Source organism: Lissotriton helveticus, chromosome 1_1 (assembly GCF_964261635.1).
Source record: "Lissotriton helveticus chromosome 1_1, aLisHel1.1, whole genome shotgun sequence".
NCBI lineage: Eukaryota > Metazoa > Chordata > Amphibia > Caudata > Salamandridae > Lissotriton > Lissotriton helveticus.
In genome coordinates this window covers 779,046,778-779,071,621 of record NC_136057.1, presented here as the reverse complement: position 1 = coordinate 779,071,621, position 24,844 = coordinate 779,046,778, and the positions used below count along the sequence as shown (strand labels likewise).

Genomic DNA, 24,844 nt, shown 5'->3' with positions numbered 1-24,844 from the left:
CTTAATTCTCAAATGTCTTGTTAACAGCTCTTTATGGAGGAAAAAATAAAGGTATAGGACATTGTTACAAGATGCTTCATCGCTCTGGTCAAACCGCACTAGTAGACAGACATTTGGACAAAATAAGCCTCTCGACTCAGTGTGCTTTCTCTTCTAAGGATTGGGAGGTTTTGTGCCAGCTGGGAAATAAATCTTTACCCGCAGCCAATTATAAGAGGATGTCTTTTCTATCTCGCTGGTTAGCGTATTATACACCAGAGGCTTTGGAGAGGATGCACCCTGAAGTTTAGAACAAGTGTTTTAGATGTATGGCTAGTGGTCAGGGAGGATGGCACCATATTTTCTTCGCTTGTCCGCAGCTAGAATCTTTTTGGAAGGGGATATTTGCGTATATTGAACAGGCCATTGGGAAAACATTTCTGCCAGCGGTAGAAGCGGCTCTGTTCGGGATATGCAAGGATAGGATCAGGTTTGATAAAGCTGAAGAAGTATTTATATTTATATCTTGTGCTGTTGCTCGATCTTTAATAATTCAAAACTGGAAATCCAGTGAGATCCCATCACAATTAAAATGGTTTAACAAAATGAGGAGAACCTGTCTTTTTGAAAAACCCTATGCTGGCAGAGTGGGAGCCATCGGGAGATTTGAAAAGAATTGGAAATATTTGGGTAATCTAGAACAACTGAAGGGAGGATGATTCGAAAAGAAAATTGAGATTAGATAATAAAAGTTTTTTCATCAATAACAGCCGTTTCATCTATGAATGCAATAAGGTTTTTTTTAGGACATTTGCACTTTATTAGCATCTTTTGCTGATTTGCACTAGCTTGCACTAGCACTTTTTAAGATAGCACTTTATTGTACTTTTTGCACTTTGCAGTAGCACTTTATTGTAGTTTTGCACTTTGCAGTTGCACTTTATAAATTGTGGATTTTGCACATAACCTCTTGAAAGTCCTAGCCATATTGGCTGTTTTTTATTACCTCGATGAATCTCCCTCCCTCGTATCTTCTTTTTATCTCTTGTTTGATATCCAAAGGTTTTTTTAGAAATGTATTGAAATGTATTGATATTGAAATTTTAAGTAAAATACGTTTTGTGCCATTGGCTACCTATTGCTCTGTTAAATAAAAAAATGTATTAAAAAAAAAAAACTTTCAGTATTAGGCAAAAATGAATAGTGACATGCCAATTTCATGTTAAAACATTTAGAGAAGGGGGACATCACGTTAGACAGAGCATGTGAGGTTTGGGCAGACCAACAGGCTTCAAACCATGACACAGGAAAAAAAACATAGAGGTATAAAAAAAAAACAATTCGTAGATCATCATGGGCAAGCAGAAGGTCTTACAATTCTTCTGTGCATATTTTGTTTGCTGGATAGTGTGGTAATCAAAATCTTCCTACTCAAAAGATCTCAATATTTACTATAGGTTTCTTTTTCATCTGTGGTCAGACCATTAATTCGTGGTGCCCCTCAGAACTTCACACTCACATTCTTTAATATTTTGCATTTAACACTGGTCTCTGCTTCACTCCACCATGTTCTATGTCAATTCAGTGCTGGCAGCAAATATTTGCACCTCCGCCCATACCTCATGCTCACTATCCCTAGCAACTTAGTGTATGCCCCTTTTTGGGTGCCATCCAAAACAGAACGACCAGAGACTTTGGTTATAAAGCAGTTAGGGCAAAACCAATGTTTTATTCATCAACCGGCACTCTGCCTGGACTACTACGGAGACCAATCGGTAATTTAGGGTTTACACTGGCCCCTTCTTTTACTTAATACCTCAAGTATGTGCAGTTACTAAGGCACTGTTTCAGCTCACAACACACTTGCACATCCTCCCATTTCTTTTAATATCAGCAAGGACAGCGGTGACAGGCATCTTCATTGACTTTCGCTGTCACTAGGAGAACCTGCTGTATAGCAGATCATTCCTTCCAAGCACTGCCTTCCTTTATGTGGCCATCGAGGGGCTGACATAAAAAGCTCGATGAGCCCCCGTATTCTCTCGTACCAAGTTCAAGGGTCTGGGGATACCCACGAAGGTTTGCATAAATCCATATGAGTGACAGCATTACTCAACACACCACTATATTTATTTACTCTTAGAGGAGCCATCTTGAAATGTGTCACTTGCAGCTAACGTTTTTTAAATTATGTACACTGCAAGCCAGAAAATTAAAAAAACATGAGTGCGCGGATCATATAAAACATTTTTTGGGACTCTTCATTCTGTCACAATTGTGCTAGAAAGCTATAATGCAGAGTACACAAACACGTGACAACATATCGAGCAAAGATACTGATTTATTAAAAAACGTACATGGGCTGTTACATGAGGCACAGACAGCCTTACTAGGTCATTGTTTTCTTTAACGTGGTAAGGTTCACACATTTTTATTCACTGCCGCTTGGCTTACAAAATCTGGACTGAATGTTTACGGTAAAAGTGATAAATGTACACTGCCACGTGTGTGTGTCAGACATAACGAAAAGGAATGACTAGACGCACCGCCTTATCTCCACATAACACAAAACACATGTCTGCCCAGGTCTCACTTTCTTCTTTTTTTGTCGCTTGTTTAAGGTCATCTGGTCACAGTGAAGAGGAGTAAGATACGAATAGAGTAATGTATACTGTGGGCGAGAGGTCGAACAGGAAGAAAATATCTAGCACTGGAACACACTACGAGGCCGGTTCACAAAGGCGTTCGTGAGTATGTGAGGTAGCACTACAGTAGTAGTACCTCCCAGCCTCCTATTCATGTAATACTATCTGAAGCAGTACTACACGAGTACTACTTTACAGATTCATACTCTTGTAATACTACCTGAGCAGACCTACAGGAGTAGTACCTTACAGACTCGTGCTCATGTAATTCTACCTTTAGCGGTGCTACAGGAGTACTACCTTACAGATTCACACTCATCTAATACTACTTGAGCAGTATTACAGGAGTAGTACTTCACAGAATCAGACTAATTTAGCATTACCTGAAGCACTACTATAGGAGTACTCCCTCGCAGATGCATACTCATGTAATACTACCTGAGCAGACCTACAGGAGTAGTACCTTACAGACTCGTGCTCATGTAATTCTACCTTTAGCGGTACTACAGGAGTACTACCTCACAGATTCATACTCATCTAATACTACTTGAGCAGTACTACAGGAGTAGTACTTCACAGACTAATTTAGCATTACCTGAAGCACTACCTGCAGCACTACTATAGGAGTACTCCCTCGCAGATGCATACTCATGTACTACTACATTAGCAGTACTACAGCCAGTGTAGGTCTCTCAGGTGGGGGGGGGAGTACTACCTCCCAGACTCATATTAATGTAATGCTACCTGAGCAGTAGTACAGGAGTACTACCTCCCAGACTCATACTCCTGTAATGCTCCCTGATCAGTATTACAAGAGTGGTGCCTCCCAAAATCATGCTCATGTAATTCTACCTGAAGCAGTACTACAGGAGCACTACCTCCCAGAGTCATACTCATGTTATACTACCTGAAGCAGTATTGCAGGAGTACTACCTCACATTCTCATACTCTCGTAATACTACCTGGAGCAGTACTGCAGGAGTGTACTTCGTGTACTCATAAATCCATGTGTGGCCTGGCACAAAAACATCGGAAGTGTGATTAAAATCAGAATATTCATAAACAACTAATATAAATAGAAAGGACAGTGCCCTCTTTGCACATTTACTAATAGAAAGTTGGGCATTTCGGGACAGTTCACGAAGGCATTAACTAGTATGTAATTCATCAACGCCTTTCTGAATTGGCCCCTATGCTTAGGGTTTTCAAGATACTGCAACTATAATATAATGCACAGTTAGCTAGCTCAATGCAGAATGCTGGTAGTCCGTGCATAGTAAAGACATGCATAGCTCCTGAATACACGTATTACAGAATCACACATGCGCAGTACCACATATATGTGGGCAACACATCGAATTAAGTGACATGTTACATAGCTGAGCCGATTTTACTGGCAATTTTGGAATGGACTGTGAAAGACTTTAAGTGTCGCAATGCGTCTTTCTGCACCAAATCTACTGAAGGGAAAGGCATTGTGGAATTGCTCTTCAGTAAAGAATATGTATTACCCGGGTATTCTCTAAATAAATACAGAAGCACAATGTAAGACTTCATACACCGTTTCCACGGTGCAGCTTTGTATCATTCACTTGTTTAATGAGACTGAGTGCGTTAATACTGATCTGCTTGAGGTGGTGTAATGATGGCGAGTCGACGCTGCTTGACGAGGCACAAGTTAGCTGGACATGTAGCAAAAATTGTACCCTCGAGGTAAATAGACATATTAGCTATATCAATCAATTTCTGCAAATACAACTGATTCCCTGAAAAAAGATTTCATACAAAATCAAAGAGAACAAATAAATGCAATCATCGCAGCTGAGGAATATACAAGAGGCCTTCCTCTGCCAGAGAAGGGCGTCTCTCAGTCCAATGTAGTGTTATTGCACCAAGGAGCCTCAATCTTGGTCCAGGCGCACCCTGACGGAGGAGAAGATCTTCCCCTTACTACTGAAGCAGGGCGCGATGAAAGCCTCCGTCGTGGTCTTCCATATCGTCTTCACTGAGGGCAACATTATCAGGCAGGTCTTTATGAAAGGCATTACAATCCTAAACAGAAACAAACAAGAATTAGTGCGTGGTCTTTACTTCGGCTTAGCAAAATTCTAGGCGGTAAAGAAGCAGATGTGTCGCCATGGGGAGAGGTGTGGCGCCGCGGCCAGGGCCACTGACGCTGGAATCTGGGGATCACGGTTCGATCCCCAGCGCCGGCGGCAGGTTAGCCCAGCACCATGTGACTCTGGGCAATAGCTTGCTTAATCTTCCCGACGGCCCCCAGCGCCTAGAGACCCTTACGGGTGATTGTGCGCTTTACAAATGTGGATTAATATTATTATTATTATTCACAAGACACCAGGTTACCATGAATACTGTAGGGCAATGGTTGCAAAAGATTGAATGTTTCTAAAGAAAGAATTGATTACAAATGTTTCAATTAGTTACAAGCTTCTTAATTGGTAGAAGTTTGGAATGTTTTTTCTACTTGTCTTTTCCGCTGTAGATCTTTTATGCAGAAGTGGCGCAGCATTGGGGGCGAGGGGCAGGGAGGGGGGTGGTAAACAATGGAATATGGATAATTGGAGGTAACATTTATAAAATTGTTTACTTACCTCCAATTATCCATATTCCGTTGTTTACCATGCCCCACCCTGCCCCTCCCCCGCACCGCCTCCCTGCCCCGACGCAACTCCCTCCACGTGCCGTGGCTGCATGGCAGTCTCATAGAAACTTTCAGAGGAGCAAGATGGTTGGAGCTGCTTCTCCATCAGAGGAGCAATATGGTTGTACGTGCTCCTACAAAATGCCCCAGGCATCATCAAAACCATGCTGAGCCTTGATTGTTTTATGTGCTGGTGCAGCCTTGGGCAGGTCCATACAGAGCACACCCAACTGGCCAAGACCAACACGAAGCTAGGTCCTGTCTCGCATATTGGCATGGCAGGCACGAGAATGGGACCTTTCATATTCAGACCCCTAGGATAACTGGAACTATATGTTTATCTAATAACCCTAGCAGAACATCTAAAAATACAAAATTTGCTGCATTTAGTGTGGGGGTACACTGGAGCACAGAGCTTGGACTCAGAAGCGAGTAAAGGTGTTCTCTGTTTTAATTGTGCCACCCACAGTGAGACGAAAGGGAGACACACCAGTAATGGCTGTGATATCTGGAATAAAGCAATTAAATATGCCTCTAAATGACTCTACTGAACTTGAATGGTATTCCACAGTTTTCTGTGTTCAGAATTAGAATTGGCCTAAAGTTGCTCAATGGAGCATTGAGCAGCCAAATGTAAGGAAACACTGTTGTATAGCTATTACAGCAAGCTACGGACCACTTTCTAAATTAGTAACATTCCTTTATACATTCCAAGAGTTTTTCAAAGAACTTTAGGAGTTAATAGCAGAGTAAAATTACTCTTTGGGGATAATCATTATGGCCTTCTCCGATTGGCACATATCCCGTGCCAGTTACAGTGGTCAGGGGTCTAGACAGAGTGTTAGATTCTGAGCTTAATCTGGAAGAGCATATATCTCATGTAACAAAAAAATCTCTATCAATTCAGCGCTCTATGAGGCTATCCCTACTCTTGTCCTTCCCTGTAGAATCACAGTGACACGCCCTAATCCAACTGCAGATTAATTACGGTAACACAAACCATTGCAGCATGCCTAAAACCAGTCTATGCTGTCTACAAAAAAATCTGAATTATCTTGTAAAATGCATATTCCTTTTATTTTTAAATAGAATCCCAGAGCAATTGCCTCCACCAATAGCATTGGCTCCTTAGAGAAAATCTAATTCTCTTTAAATCCACTTACATTATGCACAAAATTTACTATGAATCAGGTCCCAAGTTATTGGTGCATAAATTCAAAAATATGTAGCCAGAAGAAATTTGAGGTCGCTAAAACTAAGTTCACATGGTTATTCCATCAGTACAATACCCAAAGTAAGGACACCAGGGATTCACAAAGTACAATATGCAAAGATCTGGAATGATCTTTCCAGTGCTAAATTTGACCTGATGGTTGCAGGTGGGGTCCACCGGCACGCTGTTTTTTGGGGACAGGCATTTATTTTTCCTTAACAGACTTTGAACTAGAGCAGAGAGAAAAACACACAAGAGGTAAAACAGAGAAAAAGGAAGATGGAAAAACCATGAGAAATGGAGAAAGCGGGGACAAAAAAGAAGCCACCAAGTTAAAATAAAGGGGAAGGGAGTGTCTTGTGGTGGCTTAAAGAGGCATGAGGTAGATCAGCCTCGGTATTTGCAAAGCTGACATTCAATGGTGCCAGCTGCGGGTTTCGGAGCAAATCTTTGGGCCCCAGCACTTATTCTTTTACAAATTAAACACTAGACCATCCATTTGCACGTTGTCTGAAACTCACTATGCAAGCTTTGTGAGTCATTAAAAAACTCATTATTTACTAAATAACAAGTCACTTGGAAGATTCTGCAATTTGCAAATGATCACTGCGAAAGCTAGGGGACTCTGTTATGGTGGTACCTGTATTCTGAAAAAATCCCAAAATAATATTAACCATAATAAAGATAATTTACCAGTGGAGAGTTAATATAAGACTTAGGGACTGATTTACAGTCAGGAATATATAGACATAAATCTTCCTATTAACAGTTAAACCCCATTGAAAGGGACATAACCGTGGGAATCCCATTTTACAATGTAAAATTCCAAATAGCATTCTCAGTTTCACCGAGTTAAAAACCTTGATTTACCACCTAAACTGAGCACATGGTAACTGTATGAGGGAAACCTGCAATAAAGACAGGGTGGGAAGACTGGTGAAGGAAAGGGAAGGATGTGGCCTGGCAGTGACAGCATTACATGCCCTCTTGTCTCTCAGAATGGGATAAGGCAGAGGGTAGGGGAAGGGGACAGGCTGCACTCCAGTCCATTCCTAACACAACTTTACCAGATGGGTTTTCTAGGTAAGGATTGTTAGATCTGGGGGTCTCTAGTTGGCAATGGTATTCACCGTTGTCCAAATAGGGACCCTTACTTCTAAGTCAGGATAAGGGGATTACACTCCTTAATAACCCCTGCTCACCCCCTTGGTAGCTTGGCACGAGCAGACAACCTTATCTCAGAGGCAGTGTGTTAAGCATTTGTGAATATACACAGTAATACAGTGAAGACACTACAGATGGACACAACACAGGTTTTATAACAATAAGTATTCTTTATATAGACTTAAACACAAGACCACAAACGACAAAAATCCACAATACTACACTTAAGATTGCTTAAAAGATAATTAAAGTTGCTTAGTTCAAGTTGCTGTTAAATGCGTCCTGCCTCAATGCTTGTGCAGAGTAGGGGACTCGTCGTGAGCCTTACTCGTGTAGAGGTGATGCGTAGATTCTTGGCCTGCGGATCCGTTGCGGTGTGCAAAATGGCGCCTTGATGTGATGCGATGATCCGGTCGCGATCCGAGAAGATGGCGCCCTTGATGCAGCGATGCGATGACGCCCTGGCAGCCTTGTGACGACTCTGTACTTTGGAGGTGCGACAGGCCCTGCGACACGCTTCTCCGGTGATGCGACATAAGGCAGCTTCGATGAACACACACTTTCAGGGAGATGCGGCGAAGGCTCACTCCTCCGGCGATGTGATGATTTCAGCTGCGGCGGCGACACACTTCTTCTCGATGCATCGCGCTTCCAGCTCCCAGCGGCACGCAAGTGTCTAGGGTCAGAATTCCCAGCAAGGAAATTCAGAAGGTAGCTGGAGGTGAAGCATTTTTTCCCTGAGACCTCAGCAGGAGGCAAGCACAGTTAAAGCCCTTGGAGAATATTCTGTAGATGAAAGTCCTTACAAAGTTCCTTCTCCTTTCCCCTGGCAATGTAATAACCACTGCAGGCCAACCCAGCAAACAGCGCACTGGCAGAGGGGCAGTCCAAACTCCTGCAGCTTCCTTGGTTCTTCTCCTTGGCAGAAAGGTTTCTTGTTCCAGAAGTGATCTAATTTCTTGGGATCAGGGTCCCAATATTTATACCCTATACTCCTTTGTTCTCTGAATGCAGAGAGGCCTCTGCCTAGTCCAAACCAGTTCCTGAGCACTTTGTTTACATGACTCTCTTTTTCCTTTCACTGTGCAGGGCAGAGACATCAGCCGCCCCACAGGAGGTGAAGCCAGCACAGGGGAGGGAAGATACAGCTCTGGAGCACTCTGTTGACATGATTCCTTCTATCCTTTCACAGTGCAATACAGAGACATCAGTGAAGCCACAGGGGGTGGAGCCAGCATTGTATAAGGAAGGCCCAGCCCTATTCAGGTCCCAGGTGCAACTACTCCCTCCCATCCAGATGCAGATCTCTCTATTCACCACGGGCTGCCCCAGCCTGTCTCCTGCAATTCCCCAGCCCTGTCACTCACAAACCCAGGCAAGGAATATACAACCCAGCATAGGCAGGCCTGGATAGTTAGGCAAGAAAATACCTACTTTCTAAAAGTGGTATTTTCAAACACAGAATATTAAAACCAACTTTACTAAAATATGTATTTTATTATTCTGAGTTCAGGCATACTAAATTCGAATTTCTACCATGTTCCCTGAGTCAGTTAGGATTATAAGAAATGTAATAATCTAACTGCCTATTCCGGCCTATGGAGAACAGATAGCCTTCAATAGTGAAAAACAAAAATGGCTGTAATTCACTATTAGAACATGCTACACACACCAGAGCATGTCCTATCTTATACTTACAATGCACCCTGCCCTTGGACCTACCATAGGGGTGTCTAACATGAAGCAAAGGGAAGGTTTGGGGACTGGCAAGTGGGTGCACTTGGCCAAGTCGACATAGCAGTGCTAGACTGCACATAGGCCTTGCAATGGCAGGCCTGAGACACATTTTACAAGCTGCTTCTGTGAGTGGCACAACCAGTGCTGCAAGCCCACTAGCAGCATTTGATTTACAAGCCCTGGGCACACATGGTGCACTGTACTAGGGGCTGACAGATAAATCAAATAACCCAATCATGGAATCCAATTAGTATATCAATTTAACATAGGGAGCACTTGCACTGTGGCACTGATTAGCAGTGGCACAGTGCCCAAAGCATAAAACCAGCAAAAAAATATCAAAACAGAGGAGGCAATCCGTCAAAAATGGAAGGGAGACTCACGCCAATGATGTCAGGTCTAACAAAGGTGTTACAACAAGGGGTGGTGATGGACGGAGCATCTGAACCAATCAAGCACTCACACCCAGTCAACAGATCTGGGTTTAATCCACCACCGTTCTTTAGCCCACTCTGCCACCCCAGTTCAGACATGGCCATATGCAAATCAGTCTGACCCTGTGCCTCATGGGAACATTCCAGCCCGAACTGCCAAGCTATGCCTTCCCTGGACCGGAAACAAGCTTCCGAGGACCGGTTTCTGGCATTTCAGCCGTCTTCAGCCCAGCTTGCTTGAATACAGTGGCACAGTGAGCAAGGGACTCATGTCTGAGCATACCCTGCCAACTTATGGCGAACAAAGTGGTACAAAAGGGGGTGGTGATGGACGGAGCATCTGAACCAATCAAACACTCACACCCAGTCAACAGATCTGGGTTTAATCAATCACCTTTCTTTAGACCACTCTGCCACCCTAGTTCAGACATGGCCATATGCAAATCAGTCTGACCCTGTGCCTCATGGGAACAGTCCAGCCTGAACTGCCAAGCCATGCCTTCCCTGGACCGGAAACAAGCTTCCGAGGACCGGTTTCTGGCATTTCAGCCGTCTTCAGCCTGGCTTGCTTGAATCCAGTGGCAAAGTGAGCAAGGGACTCACGTCTGAGCATACCCTGCCAACTTATGGCGAACAAAGTGGTACAAAAGGGGGTGGTGATGGACGGAGCATCTGAACCAATCAAACACTCACACCCAGTCAACAGATCATGGCCAACAGTCATTTGTGCTTTTCCCACAGACCTGTATTAGGATCTTGTGGTACATTCTCATCACCCTCTTATCTATGCGATGATAGAGGGATGGACGACTTACAAAGGAAAGCAAGGCAAGAGGGAGCGAAGGCAAGGGACAGGTTGAGATCAAATTTAAGCCCATGTATCCATTCATCACTGAATCACCTTTAAAAGTAGCGGATGAAGAGAGGCACCTTAAAGCTTAACAGCGCAAAACCAAGACTCTATGGTTCGAAACACATTTGACGAGCCATACTATTGTGTGCTCCATTCTTCTACTCTTTGTGAATATAACTGAGATCAGAATTAATATATATATTTTTTTTAACAAAAAGGAGGGAGATAAGCCAAGTGATCAATTGATCAACAGACACTGTTTACCACTCAGGAGGGTGGAAGGTCCAGTAACAGCTTGTGTCCGTATCTAGTACTGGGCAAGCAAAAGAGGGGTTGCTGAACTGTTCCTGTGGAGAGATAGGAAGGTATTAAACTGGCGTGACCAAAGGTGTTCGTCTAACACCCCGGGGCATCCATTATGTTGGATGTATTTGCCTCACACACCCAGAAGGGTGTCATGCTTCATCATCGGCGTTTGCTCCTCGTCGGGGAGGCGGTGCAATCCCCGACGGGCTCACCTCAAAGAGGGGCGCTTTGGCGGAGATCTTTTTATCCAACAGCCTTATGATGAGGTGGGGGTGTGTGGGCAGGATGGTATTCCGATGTGATTGGGAGATTAAAATGTAGCAAGGGGTACCGGAATTCACTTTATTCTGGGGGTCCCCTGACTGCAATTAAAAGGTGGGACTAGCTCGCTAGGTGTCAACAGGTTAATTCAAGTGATCCTAGAGGAGACTAGAAGTGAAGGTGGTCGACATGTTTCTCGGGAAGGAACATCAATAACATGCTAGTGTCACATCGGAATACCATCCTGCCCACACACCCCACCTCATCATAAGGCTGTTGGATAAAAAGATCTCCGCCAAAGCGCCCCTCTTTGAGGTGAGCCCGTCGGGGCTTGCACCGCCTCCCCGACGAGGAGCAAACGCCGATGATGAAGCATGACACCCTTCTGGGTGTGTGAGGCAAATACATCCAACATCAGAATTAATATATCAGTGGCTAGTTTCACAGTGAAAGTCTCCCTTACTTTTTTGTAATACCCCCTTATTCCAAGACTCTTAACCTCAGAACTGACAGCTGTGCTGGATTTTACCTTTTATGGAGTTTTCCGACTGAACGCTGACTTCAAGCTAGCTGAGGCTCTAACAAGCATTTTTCTTCTCATCACAACAGGTCTGAAGAGTTCAAAGAGGACACAGGACATAGTATGACGTAATTGGAGAATAACAAATAGGAATGTCTCTCCATGCCGCAGAACCTCCACTGTCTTCCAGACAAGGCTGGACTCAAATACAACACCGTCTATATTTTTACATGACCTCTCAGGACAGCCTACAATCCTATTGCATGGCTAAAATAAGAATACATGGCTACGAGGTCTCTGCCCGAAGAGACCAACCCGTCTCTGAAACCCAGATTGAACATTGCACTTCTTTGGAAATGAGCAATTGTGTAACAAGGGCTACCGGGGCTCTAATGCAAACAAGGAAAAAAGCCACAGTACAATCGAGCTGAGGAGGGAGAAATAGCCAGAACTGGGGTGCAGTGGGCCCCTCAAACCCCTGAGCTCCTGTGTCACCGCACCTGCTTACTATTGGTAGCTGCGCCCCTAAGACCGAAAGTGTGCAAGCCTTCCAAAGTCCACGCACGAATAAAACTACTTCAGCATATACAACAGAACTGAAAACAACCTACTGTCCTCATTCGCTATAAACCAAGTGAAGTACACAGAAGAATGAGAAACCCTCCTGAAACAACGGGATTCTCAAGCATAGTATGAAACCAAAGAAAGGACATTTTTATAAACGTCACGAATGCAACCTCAGCTAAAAGCACCGTTACAAGGAAGGCCAAACTGTACCATGCATCGAAAATGAGTGAAAGGTAATTTTGGGTTGTTACATTAGAATGCGTTTCTTTAATGAGCACTGTATTATGAGATATATAATTGAAAAGGCTATTTCCATATGTGCCTTTTTTTCTCCGTGTGTTGACAGATTACTGGTGACGTGTATATATAAAAATGAATGCTATCCAATGTGGTTTTTATTGCTGGATGAAAGTCAGCGGGGAGTTACTGATGTCTCCTTGGAGCATTTTCTGACAATCCCACCTAGAAATAGAAAAGCGTGTAAAACTCAGATCGGTTTATGCTGGTTCCAATACCAAAGACAGGGGGCGCAGGCAATGCTGTCCAAAGAAAACAACTGTAAATATGGCAGACCTGAGTCTTTGTGGTTTAACTTCTCTAATACCTCATGCAATGACATATTAAAACATTTACCTTTTACATTTATTGCAGACTCCACAAAATTACCAGTTTAGGACTTTAGATAGCGGTAATCTACTTTGATATTTCATGAAGGGCATGGTTGAGTTTCTAGGCAGCCTTGACTTCATCGGTGTTGATTTGACAGTCACTTTTTAACAATAATTAACCCAAACAAAACGTAATCAGTGAATAAAATGTCTGAACAACATAGTTGTAAAAAAACAGGCAACAGACGTCTGACTAGCATGCAAGAACCAGTAAAAACGTGGGCGAACCGCAATGGCTTTAACTCGTAACACATAACGGAGAAAAGTCCTACATACATAAGTGTTGTTTATTAATACATGTTTAGTTATACAATGGTTATTTATACAATGGTGTTTGCACACAACCGTTAGTACTGCATTACTCAAGGGTAGTGTTAGCTATTCGAGGGCCACACCGTAATGCTGTTGGACATCATCAGCTTGGGTGTCCCTCAGTGTGGTATCTAGGTTTCCACTAGAGTCGCATTAATACGGACCACAGAACACAGGGTTTAGATGTAGGATTTGTTGTAGGCTGGTGGAGGGGTGTTTCGCACAGCTCACCTACACTTTGTCTTAATGAAACTTGGCCAGGGGGTCTTGCCTCGCTCCAGCTGTGCAGTGGAATCTGCTCTTCTGCACGCAAACAGAAGTCTCCACAGCGGACATCCGTCCTCCTGCACCTGCCCAGGGGACTCCTCTCTCTTTTGCTTCCTGGTCGAAATGTGCTTATTTGAAGAGCGCACCATCTCCTGCAAATCTGCTCCTCTCAGTTGAAGGATGATGGAAGACTTTCAGCAGCTCCAAGTGAATGACTACAGCTCGAGTCTTCAGTGTCTCCAAGCAACACTGACTTTATCATGACATTTTAACAATGCTGCCAGCTCGCCCTCTGCTTTGGGACCTTCCCTTTCGGTTTCATGGGAGTTGCACCTCTGGCCATAATTCATAGGACTTCGTCAGTCCTCTGATCTCCAAGGGAGCCCAAATGGCTCTGAGATACCAAGGGGTCTCCTTTCTTGCTATTGCCAATAATTCCTCATGAATCCAGCCTGAATGTACTGACAAAAACTAACCAGAATACAACTTGATGCATGCTGCTAAAGGGACACACATTATCCTTGCCTGTCAGGACAGAGACCTAGTAATCCCACCAAAACAAACTCCTGAGTCAATTCTGAATTCACATTATTCCTTTAAAGAATGAACATTTGGGGGCAGATTTATCAATCGTTCACATTTCACAACACAGCAAGCCACCTAGCTGTGCTGCGCTGCATGAAAGGGAAAAGGCAAGAATGCTCTGCGGCAGATTTACAAGTCCCTTGCGTCACTTTTGCGCCGCCGTTTGCGTCACTTTTGCGACACAGCAGCGGAGTAAAAGTTGTGGCCTATTTACAAAGTGACGCATCTTGGGAGATGTGTCATGTTGTAAAGCCCTGCGTCACATTATACCTGCGTCAGGTATAATGTATGCAGGGTGGGCGTTCCCATGCAAAAAGCCATGTAGAACTGACGCAGTGAAATTTACAACATTTCACTGCATCACTCTACGCCTTCGCTGCGTCAAAATCCCTAGGCCTGCTCAGACCAGGCGTAAGGAATGACACAGGGCTTTATCACTGGGATTCACCCATCTATTGTGGCACATTGCTGGAGTTGTGTCACTTTCAGGAGCAACTCAAGCAATGCATCACTTTTGGGTCAACAGATGCGTCAGAATATCTGATGCATCTGTCAATCCTTGCGCCGTGGAGCGCCGTATTGTTAATACGGCGCATCCATGGTAACGCAAGGGTTTTGCATGGTGGTGCATGGAAAGTGACGCAACTCTACAGATGCATAACTTTCTTGTAAATTTGCCCCTCCGTATTTAACATCATATGGTGCATTCCTGTTGCTGCTACACTTTTGGCTGCCTAGCACCAATGCAGGCACCCTTGTGTCATGTTGCAATGGTGCCTGCGTTGTAGGGAGGATTGTTTTTGCGCAAGAAGGGACACCTTCCTGCACAAAAACAATCCTGAGTGGCTTTTTCCTCCTTTTATGTGTGCTGCAGAATGCAGCATACAACAAAAGACAAAAAATGAGGATAAGTAAAGATATTTCTCCTCAATACGCTCTCAGCCTTTTAACACATTCCCAAGGTCTACCATCAATGGTTAATCTGGGAATGCACCAAATTCCATGGGTGGATGCGAGGGAACATCCACGCTCCACCCACAGAACTCCTTCCTTAGGCACAGTAACGTACGGCAGGGATTTGTGCTACCTGTGTTACTCTAGATTTATCAAGCCATGTAGGGCCACGCAAGTTGGCCTTGCATGGCTTGATAAATCTCACTTAAGTTTTGCATCACCCTTGCATGGCGCAAAGGGCAATTCAAAACATTCATAAATTTAAGCCTTGGTGTTTTGTACCTCATATTCCCTTTATATTTCATCCTTCACTTTCGTTGGTCAGACATAGATTGATGGGAGTAATGATTCTGCACTACGATGGATGTATAAAACTACTCCTGGGACACTGTTGTGTCCCCCTCGAGGTCCCTTACGCAGCATCATGTCAGGACACCTTCCATGCCCTTTCCAGCGACTTTTACTTTCCCTTTATCAAACAGTAGGACTGGCAGAATCGTAACATCATCTTCACTCTTTCTTTTGCAGCATTGCCAGTTTTCACCCAAAACGGTTTTACATGCAGGTCCTTCCCTGCATCATTCTATGAATTCTGTATTCAGATTCAGGACCAGAGCAGAGCTTAATTTGAGCCAGGGTTTTCGCAGCTCAGCACTTGCACTTAATTGTCAACATCAGGACTTATGACAGCTAACACATGATCACGCTGTCTGTCTAATTTAGAGATGAGCAGAACAACAGTATAATATTAATATAATATATATGAAAAATGACTAATAGCTGCCTCCCAAGCCACTCTTATAGATTTGGGGGCCTGGAACAGTCTGAATTGTCATTGGCAGCGTTGGCATGGGCAATGGGTGGAGCAAGCTGCCAGCCGCGGCCCGTGGAGGGAGTTACGGTGGGGCAGGGAGGCGGGTGGGGGAGGGGTAGGGTGGGGGGGTGCTAAAAACCGGAATATGGAAAATTGGAGGTAAGTAAACTATTTAATTAATAAAACGAATTTCGTAGCGTGCGCTGCATCACAATTTGCGATGCAGGGCGCGCTATGAAATTCGTTTTATTTATTAAATTGTTTACTTACCTCCAATTATCCATATTCCGGTTTTTAGCACCCAGCACACCCTGCCCCTCCCCCGTCCGCCTCTCTGCCTCACCGTAACTCCCTCCACGGGCCACGGCTGCAAGCTGCAGTGGCCTCCGGACGAGGGCCCTGCCACTTATGTTTTTTTACAAATTAAGCACCGGCCAGAGGAAGGCTTTCGGGTGAAAAAGTAATAATCAACTTGCTTTCAATAGGATCATAGGTCTATGCATTGCTAATATCAAACCGAAGTATTGTGTGTCAGGGTAATTTATACAGGTACCCCAGCGTCTGACCAAGAGGGCATGGAAACCTGAAACAAACATTTTCAAGAATAAGTATGCCAGATGGAAATATGATGAGGACTTAGCGACTTAAATATTCTAGACTTTCAAATGCAGAAACCATTAAAAAAGTATCAAACCGTTTTAAAATGTTCCAGATTTACTCAGTCCTTTATGTAACACTGTTTATTTGATTTAATGTTTTAAACTACAGAGACCTTTACGGTTGGGAATGTTGCACCAGTGTCACTAGTGTAAAGGACTATAAAGCAAGTAACTCATTAGGCTGAGTGCCTGTTGCTGAGAAGCGTTTGTAAATTCCAAGTCACAGGTTCACATCTAAGCATGATCAATTCATCCTTGCATCATTCTGAGGATGATATAGTAAAGCAGTAGAATTAGATAGCAGTAAGCTCTATTATTATTGAGAGAATTAACAATATTAATTGCTGAAATGAGTTATGCTGCACAATGTCAAGTTCAAGGGTCGTCCTAAAACACCCATTCCTGGGATTAAACGTCTGGCCATTTCTGTGCCTCTGCCATTATTTAATTTAAAACTGCCATAATTATATTTCCAGTACAATTTGTTTCATCTTCTTCTAGACAATGTGGTTGCCACTGTTAATACGTTTTCCTTTGGTGCTGGTCCAGTGTATCATTTTGAGAATTTGTTCCACAGTAATCAGCTTGCACCACTTGATTTAGATGAATATTACCATTACATAAATTACAGGTATTTGGGACAGGGAAAGCTTTCGTTCGCTGACTGGTGTTTTCTCTACTAGAGCTAAAACATTTTAATGCCCCCATAAACCAAGCAGTGGTGAAATGTAGTGGGTGGAAACTTTTTCTTCCTGAAATGTGTTATTTTTATCACCGTATTTACTAATGGGAATACTTGCCAGCCAATGCTTTTTGACAAGGTAAAGCATAGTATTACCTTTGTAAATGTGGTGGGAAACATACCTCAAGGTTAACACATTTACCACATATTACACTATTAACACTGTCTCCTATATATGGCCTGTGTAAGTAATACCTATAAACATTCATTCATGTGTACTCGTGGAACCAGTCGGATCTCAGGTTGTTAACTTGCTCCCATTCGCTATGAAATCTCCAGAAGTCACTAACAGCTACACTGCACACTGTCCATTTCCTCAGCATTGACAGCACAGTCGAGTGGCGTCAGTGGTGTGCTCATTAAGAGTACTGTCATTAAAACGCAAATGGGAGGTAATCGAATTATTGGACGTTTCTGCCAATTATGCCGTTTTCATGGTAATCCTATAATCATTCCCTGAATGTGGAAAGAAATTCAAAGAAATGCAAATCATGGAATAACTTTTGCTACAAATTATTCCCCATTTATCTGAACAAGTTGAACAAGACAAACATGACTCCAGGCCTACCACTGTAGCCTGGCTGCGGCAGTTTTAAAACTGCAGCCCAACCTGTCAAAACAACCTTTTGGCAGGAGAAAACCTGCCTTTTCAATATTAATTAGCAAACCCTCAGTAGGCCTTCTAGCTCTCAAGGCATAATAAATTGTATTTAAAAGCAGAACATGTACAACTTTAAAGTTAACATGCCTACAGTGACAAGCACCAAAAAGTTATTTTCAACATAGGAAGGCTGACAGCAAAGCATTATTAAGTATTAATTCTGCTATCTCAGGTTATGGGCCATCTAGAGAAATTGTTCAATGGGTATGTTTTATATTTATTAAAAGGACAACTTAATGGTGGCCAGATTCTTAATAAATATTAATGAAAATTAAATTGACTTTTAGAAAGGTACTTTTCCCTTACCTGTACCTATTAGAGGCTACTTTGTATTAGCCCTCCAACTGTCACCCAGATGGCGAATAGTCTTGAGGGAGATGTGAACCTGCTCCCAGAGTAGGAATAAATAAGTCTCCACTGGTACAAGCAAATATCAAATGACACCTAAACAGGTCCCATCCTTTGTCCTCCATCAGGCAGGCACATGGAAGAAAAGAAACTGGACTTTGTAGAGAAGAAGGCCAGCCCTTGCCTTTTGAGGTCCCAGGAAGATGGTGGCAGCATTGGTGAGGTGTGCGCTGAAGAAGTTTTGTGATGAAGCATGACATTGACAAATGGTTCACCTCCTATGAAAGAGCACTGAGAATTTTGTTTTCTGATACCAGAATTCGCAGTTCGATTCTTTACATTTTAAACACACACATCACTTGATAGGTCACTTCTGTATACGATTTCACTTTAGGTGTTCTTTTTAGAAGTGCCAGTCACTACTATTGTTGTTTCACACAACTTCCCTCCTTTGGTTTCCACGTACACAGGTTTTCTTTCTGTCTTCATTTCTCTTCACCCCTTGAATGTGTTCATTGCAGATAACATTCCCACACTGTCCTTTGTATCACTTCCAGCCCTGAAGAGTCATTGGGTTAACACCCTTACTGACGAAACACGTGTCGGCTGGTTTCTTTCTATATGGATCTCCTCTGAACAGGAGAAACATCCATACACCAATTAAAAAAACAAGAATGAAAATGAACACTAGTGTGTGATCTTATCCTTGGAGAACATTTTTATCTTGATTACCCATATCATCGAAATTGTTGTGTGCGCTTGATTTGACATTGATTTCACATAAGGGTTAGCTTTCTCACCCTTTGGTTTCAGAGTTATAGGGTTTTCTCTGAACAAGCTGCACCAAACAACCTTACACCATCGTGACTACTTTACCACTACATGTTGTGCGCCATCCAAGTCTGAACATTGATAACCCTTCGCGGAATTGTAACCAAGGATTCACAACAAACCTAGGGTGATATTGCACATGTCTCAGTAAATGCTCTGGGGGGGTTGGTGAAAAGTAATCCCTACTTATGATTGGGGGTGGGTGATAAATTCCACTATGCCAGCGTTCATAAGTTCCACTACGCCACCGTCGTTCACAGAGTTTCATCCAATCTGTGCTCACCTTGGAGCACAGAGTTCTGGAAAAACTCTGCCAACCTACACATGGCAAGTGTGAGGGAGAAAATCGAGCACCAGAATGCCTCCTGATGCCTTCTCAATGAGGGCAGTCATGGTAGGTTGCTAAAGTTTGCATTGAGAAAGCTGCCACTCGACTACAAAATCTACTTGAGTGGCAGAAAGAAGCAGGAACCTGCATCATGGTGCCATTAGCCCTGATTTGACAGCGTGGTAAAAGCTGCTGGTGCTAAAAAACAGCACGAGCAGCGTGACATGCTGAATTCCGCCAATTATTGAACTCTTGGTAATTGAACTAAGTTTTTGTGTAACTCTTTGGAATTCTGCGGAGTGAAACACCACGGGTTCTGACCACCCCTACTTATGATGGGTTATATAATCTGATCACAAAGGAGAGTGCATCTTAAGTAAATGTCTTTCTGTTGTCTGACATGAGGCTGCTTGAGAAGGCACCCGACATGTGGGTGCATTAGGGAGCCTATGAAGATCCAGGGGAGTGATCCCAAGAAAGGGGGAACCTCATCCTTTGGCTCGCTAATTTCAAGGATTTTGAATTCCATTTTTAGACCAAGGCCCTAATTTGCAGTTCATTGGACAGGTATTTACTCCATCAGAGGGACAAAATAAGGTACTCTGTTGCTGTAAGGGAGTACCCGTCTGCTAATTTTGAGATGTCTGGTGGCTCAGCACACATCTCTTACATTTACAGGAACTGAGGTTCCTGCAAAAGCATTGAAAGGTTGTTGGATGGCTGTATTAACATGATGGAGCCATGCAGCACACGTGCATTTTTTTTTCAGCCGCTAAATCCCACAATACTGGCAGGAGTTTTTTAATGCAATATCTCAGAGGATTGGCCTTTCACTAGTTTAGAAAATGAAGCAAAACGTTATCTAAACCAACAAGACGAAATACGCCAAAAATACAACATACAATACTGTAAAAATAGTTACTTTGCACGATAACCTTTAAATTGCAGAAACAGCAAAAAACACAGCTCTCCCAAGTCGGTAGCTCCGTCGGGGGCTACCACAATGTTGAAACAACAAAGTCTAACAATTCCAGCTGACCGTGTCGGTACGGGCCAGCTAAAGCGTTAACAGACTCGTGAACAGTACCTTTCTCATTACGGCCAACACTTTGGTGCGAGTCAGTCGGGAGCAACCGTCGCGGTTGTGTTGCAAACAAATGGAAGCGGTGCAGGGTATGGTGCCCTCACGATGCGGTGCAGGCAGTGGCTCCGTGAAGATCATCTCAATGGCATCGGTGAGCCCAAGGCTTACAGTGCCCAGTGAGGTGGTGCTCGATGCGGTGCTGGCAGGTTGCAGTGCAGGCAATGGAGTTGGTCGATGTGTGGTTCATGCAGCGACGGTGTCAGTGGTGTGCAGGCAGGATAAGGTGAGGCGGTGCGGAGAGCAGTGCCCACAGGACACAGAGCAAGCAAAGGCTCGATGACGATCGTCCAGATGGCGTCAGTGAGATCAAGGATGGGGTGCAAAGTGTGGCGAGGCCTTCATCAGTACTTCATGACACAGAATCCCTGCGACGGACTCGTGACTGAGTTGGTTGCTCCTTTGTTCAGCATTGGCTGAAACCAGCTGTTCCACAGACGGTGCCAGGAAAGGTGGTGAGGTCTTTGCTGCTCCTGAGACCTCTTAAACAGGGGGCAAGCTCCACTTCCAGGCTCTTGAAGATACTTTCCCAAGCAGGATACAGACACAGTTCCTCTCCTTGGCAGACACAGCTGCTGCAGGCCAACACCAGACCACACACAGCAAAGTGGCAATACTGCTCCTCCAGTCTCTTCCAGCTCTTCTCGTTGGCAGATTTTCCTCTTGAAGTCCACAAGTGATCTAAAGTTCTGGGGTCTGGGCCCCACTTTTTATAGCACAAATTCCTTTGTTCTCTGTAGCAGAGAAGCTCTCTGCCCAGCCAAAACCAGCTCTGTCCTCTCTGGTGCAGCTTGCTGGCAGGAGGCGGAGACCACATTGTCTACAGCAGCCAGGCCCATTCGGGTGTGAAAGAAATATCCTACCCTTACTCTGTATGCAGCCCATGTCTATTCATCCCAGCCCTGGAATGGGAGGACACACCTTGCCCCCAAGTGGCTGTCTGAACAGAATGCACATCCCCAGTCCCTGTCTCTCCGAAGCCAGACAGTCAATACACAACCTAGCAGAGGCACACTGGACAGTTAGGCAGGAAAATACCTACTTTCTAAAAGTGGTATTTTCAAACCCAGAATGTAAAAATCTCCCTCACTAAAAGATGCATCTTAACATTCTGAGTTCAGGCATATCAAACGTTGTTTTCCTATCTTTTCCATGGGCAGTTAACCTTATAAGTTGTTATAAGCAACCCCATGTTATTCTATGGAAAAGATAGCCTTACAATAGTGAAAAACGAAATTGGCAGTATTTCACTATCGGGACATGCCACACACATCAGAGCATGTTCTACCTTTCACATACACTGCACCCTGCCCACAGGGGTACCTTGGGACTACTTTAGGGGTGACTAACATGTAAGAAAAGGGAAGATTAGGGTCTGGCAAGTGGGTGCACTTGCTAGGTCGACTAGGCAGTATCCAACTGCGCAGACACTGGAGTGACAGATCTGAGTTACATTTACAGGCTGCTTATGTGGGTGGCACAATCAGTGCTGCAGGCCCACTACCAGCATTTCATTTACAGGCCCTGGGCACACACAGTGCACTGTACTATGGACTGACTAGTAAATCAAATATGCCAATCATGGAATCACCAATCCATAACAATAATTTACAGGCAACACTTGCACTTTGGCACTGAACAGCAGTGGCAAAATGTCCAAAGCATCTAGACCAGCAAAAACGAAGTCCAACACACAGCAAAATAACAGGAGGCAAAAGCAAAAATACAGGGGAAACCCAGGCCAATGATGCCAGGTCTAACGCTCCCCCGACCTCAAGATATATATGGTATCCCCTATGGAGCCACCTACTTGATGAAGATGGATTGTCTAATGAGGCAGAGGCCAAGGCAGAAATGGAGCATTAAACATCTGACAGGAGTGTGTAATAAAACAGTATGTAGGTTACTTACCACAAATTCCAACTGCAAACTAGGAGGGCAAAGTTACCATTTATGAACAGCGACATATGGTATTGTATTGTTTTGTAGGCGTACTTATAGAGCGCAGCTGTCACCCAAAGGGTATCCTTACATATGATGTAATGATGTTATAATTTTATGTGAGTCTGGAGAATGTGCAAATGATACATAGCATTTTGGGGATAATTGGGTGAATTGGTTTCACGTCAAAAAATGGGACGTTTGGGGATATCTAACGCACCTTGAATATAAACAAATGGGGTGACAACTGCATCTGGTGCCTGCTATGTTTGTATTATTATTTATCTATGTTATGTAATCAATGCTTGAAATGCAACACCCACAATAAAAACAGATCTATATTTTATTACAGCAAAGGGTAAGAATAGAAGCTGAAACCACAAAATACACAACCATTCCGCTGTAAAGGTAAATGCTTAATTTTGAAGGAAGTCAATAAGTGAGGATGCTGATATGACAACAAAGAAAAGCAGGTTCAAAATCCAGGAGCTTCAGTCACCATCCCTAGTATATATTATGAACAATGGAAAGAAGTGAAGCAGCCGTCATCAAAGGATTAAGGGGATTTCTGTCAGCAGTTTCGATTTTGGGCCTCTGCCCCCTGCTTAATTAAGTCGGGATTTCTTAAAATGACAGTACAGGGTCTAGTTATAGAGCAGTGAAGCGCACTTTCGTACACTGTGGGGTACATTGGAGGACGAACCAGAGGTCTATGAGGTCCAGCAACTGCTTTACACAATTGGAGACGGTAGGAGATTAGTGGGAAACATCCTTTACAATGCAACTTTTACAACGCACTACCATTACGACGCAACTTTTACAACGCAAGTTATTACAACGAATTGCGCTGGAGGGTGCTCTAGGATAGGGAATAGTTTAATTACTTTCCAACATCTTCCCTACTATCCACGGGGACTGGAGTTGGAATAGTAAATTAAACTATTCACTATCCAGCGCCCCCCAACGCAAGTCGTTGTAACGACTTGCATTGTAAAACCTGCGTCGTAATGGCATGCGTTGTAAAAGCATGCGTTGTGGTGACATACATCCGAGATTAGTAACATGTCTCTACAGGGCACTCCATAATTGATCAAAAACTGAGCTCAAATGCTAAAACTGAAATGGGAGGCTCATTTGAGGAAAGAAGGGCCTAGACGATACTGACTGGTAGACAATTTTGGCCTATGTCGCAAATGTTTCCCGAAACTCCTGTTTCAAATGGACCCAATTCAATTTCACTCAATGCATATACTTAACCCCTAGGAAGATAAACAGGATATATGGAGCAAACATCTTTTTGCCATATGTGTTCCCTTTCACAAGTTTTGCCATATGATGCGGGAGTGCCTGGGAACAGGACTTTACTGTAAGGGGTAGGTGAATAACACTGACATTAAGGATGGGGCTCCAGCCACTGCAGACAGCCTGCTTGGCCTCTTACCCAGGTGGAAACTAAGAGAATCTTCTCTAGATTCATAGTCATGGTCCTGTGATTGGTATAGAGGGCAACAGCAAAGTCACTGGTAGCAGCCCATCTTGGGAGGTGGGAACGATGGGTCCGATATTGGGCAAAAGCAGAAAGTATGGCACTGCAAATGGAAGAAGGTAAGGGATTACGAAATAGAAGGCAAAAGCACATATTTGGAAAGAGGGGCTGCTTTTGCTACTGTCAGAGCAAAACCAAAGGGGATGATGGACAGAGTGTTGAACATGGCAAGCACTCACCCCCAGTCAACTGATCTGGGTTTAATCCATCATCAGTCTTTAGCTCACTCTGCCACCCCAGTTCAGACATGGCCATATGCAAATCAGTCTGACCCTGTGCCTCATGGGAACAGTTCAGCCCAAACTGCCAAGCCATGTCTTCCCTGGACCGGAAACAAGCATTCTGGGACCGATTTCTGGCTAATCAGCCGTCATCAGCCAGGCTAGCTTGAATCTAGTGGCAAAGTGAGCAAGGGACCCACGTCTAACATACATACCCTGCCAACTTAGGGCGAACAAAGCAAAACCAAAGGTGATGATGGACGGAGTGTTGAACATTGCAAGCACTCACGCCCAGTCAACTGATCTGGGTTTAATCCATTATCGTTCTTTAGCTCACTCCGCCACCCCAGTTCAGACATAGCCATATGCAAATAAGTCTGACCCTGTGCCTCATGGGAACAGTCCAGCCCGAACTATCAAGCCATGTCTTCCCTGGACCGGAAACAAGCATCCTGGGACCGGTTTCTGGCCAATCAGCCTTCATT

General features: G+C 43.9%; 1 protein-coding gene across 1 annotated transcript in view; it reads right to left on the bottom strand.

Moving 5' to 3' along the window:
- Positions 1–2,302: 2,302 nt before the first annotated feature.
- Positions 2,303–24,844, bottom strand: part of CAV2 (caveolin 2) — a 73,938-nt gene continuing 51,396 nt past the window's right edge. Inside the window, exons 3-4 of the mRNA XM_078674356.1 lie at positions 3,197–4,676; positions 2,303–2,977 (exon numbers count right to left, since the gene is read on the bottom strand). Coding sequence (XP_078530482.1) covers positions 4,526–4,676 — 151 coding nt within the window. The 3' untranslated portion in view covers positions 2,303–2,977; positions 3,197–4,525. The remainder of the gene's footprint in view (positions 2,978–3,196; positions 4,677–24,844) is intronic.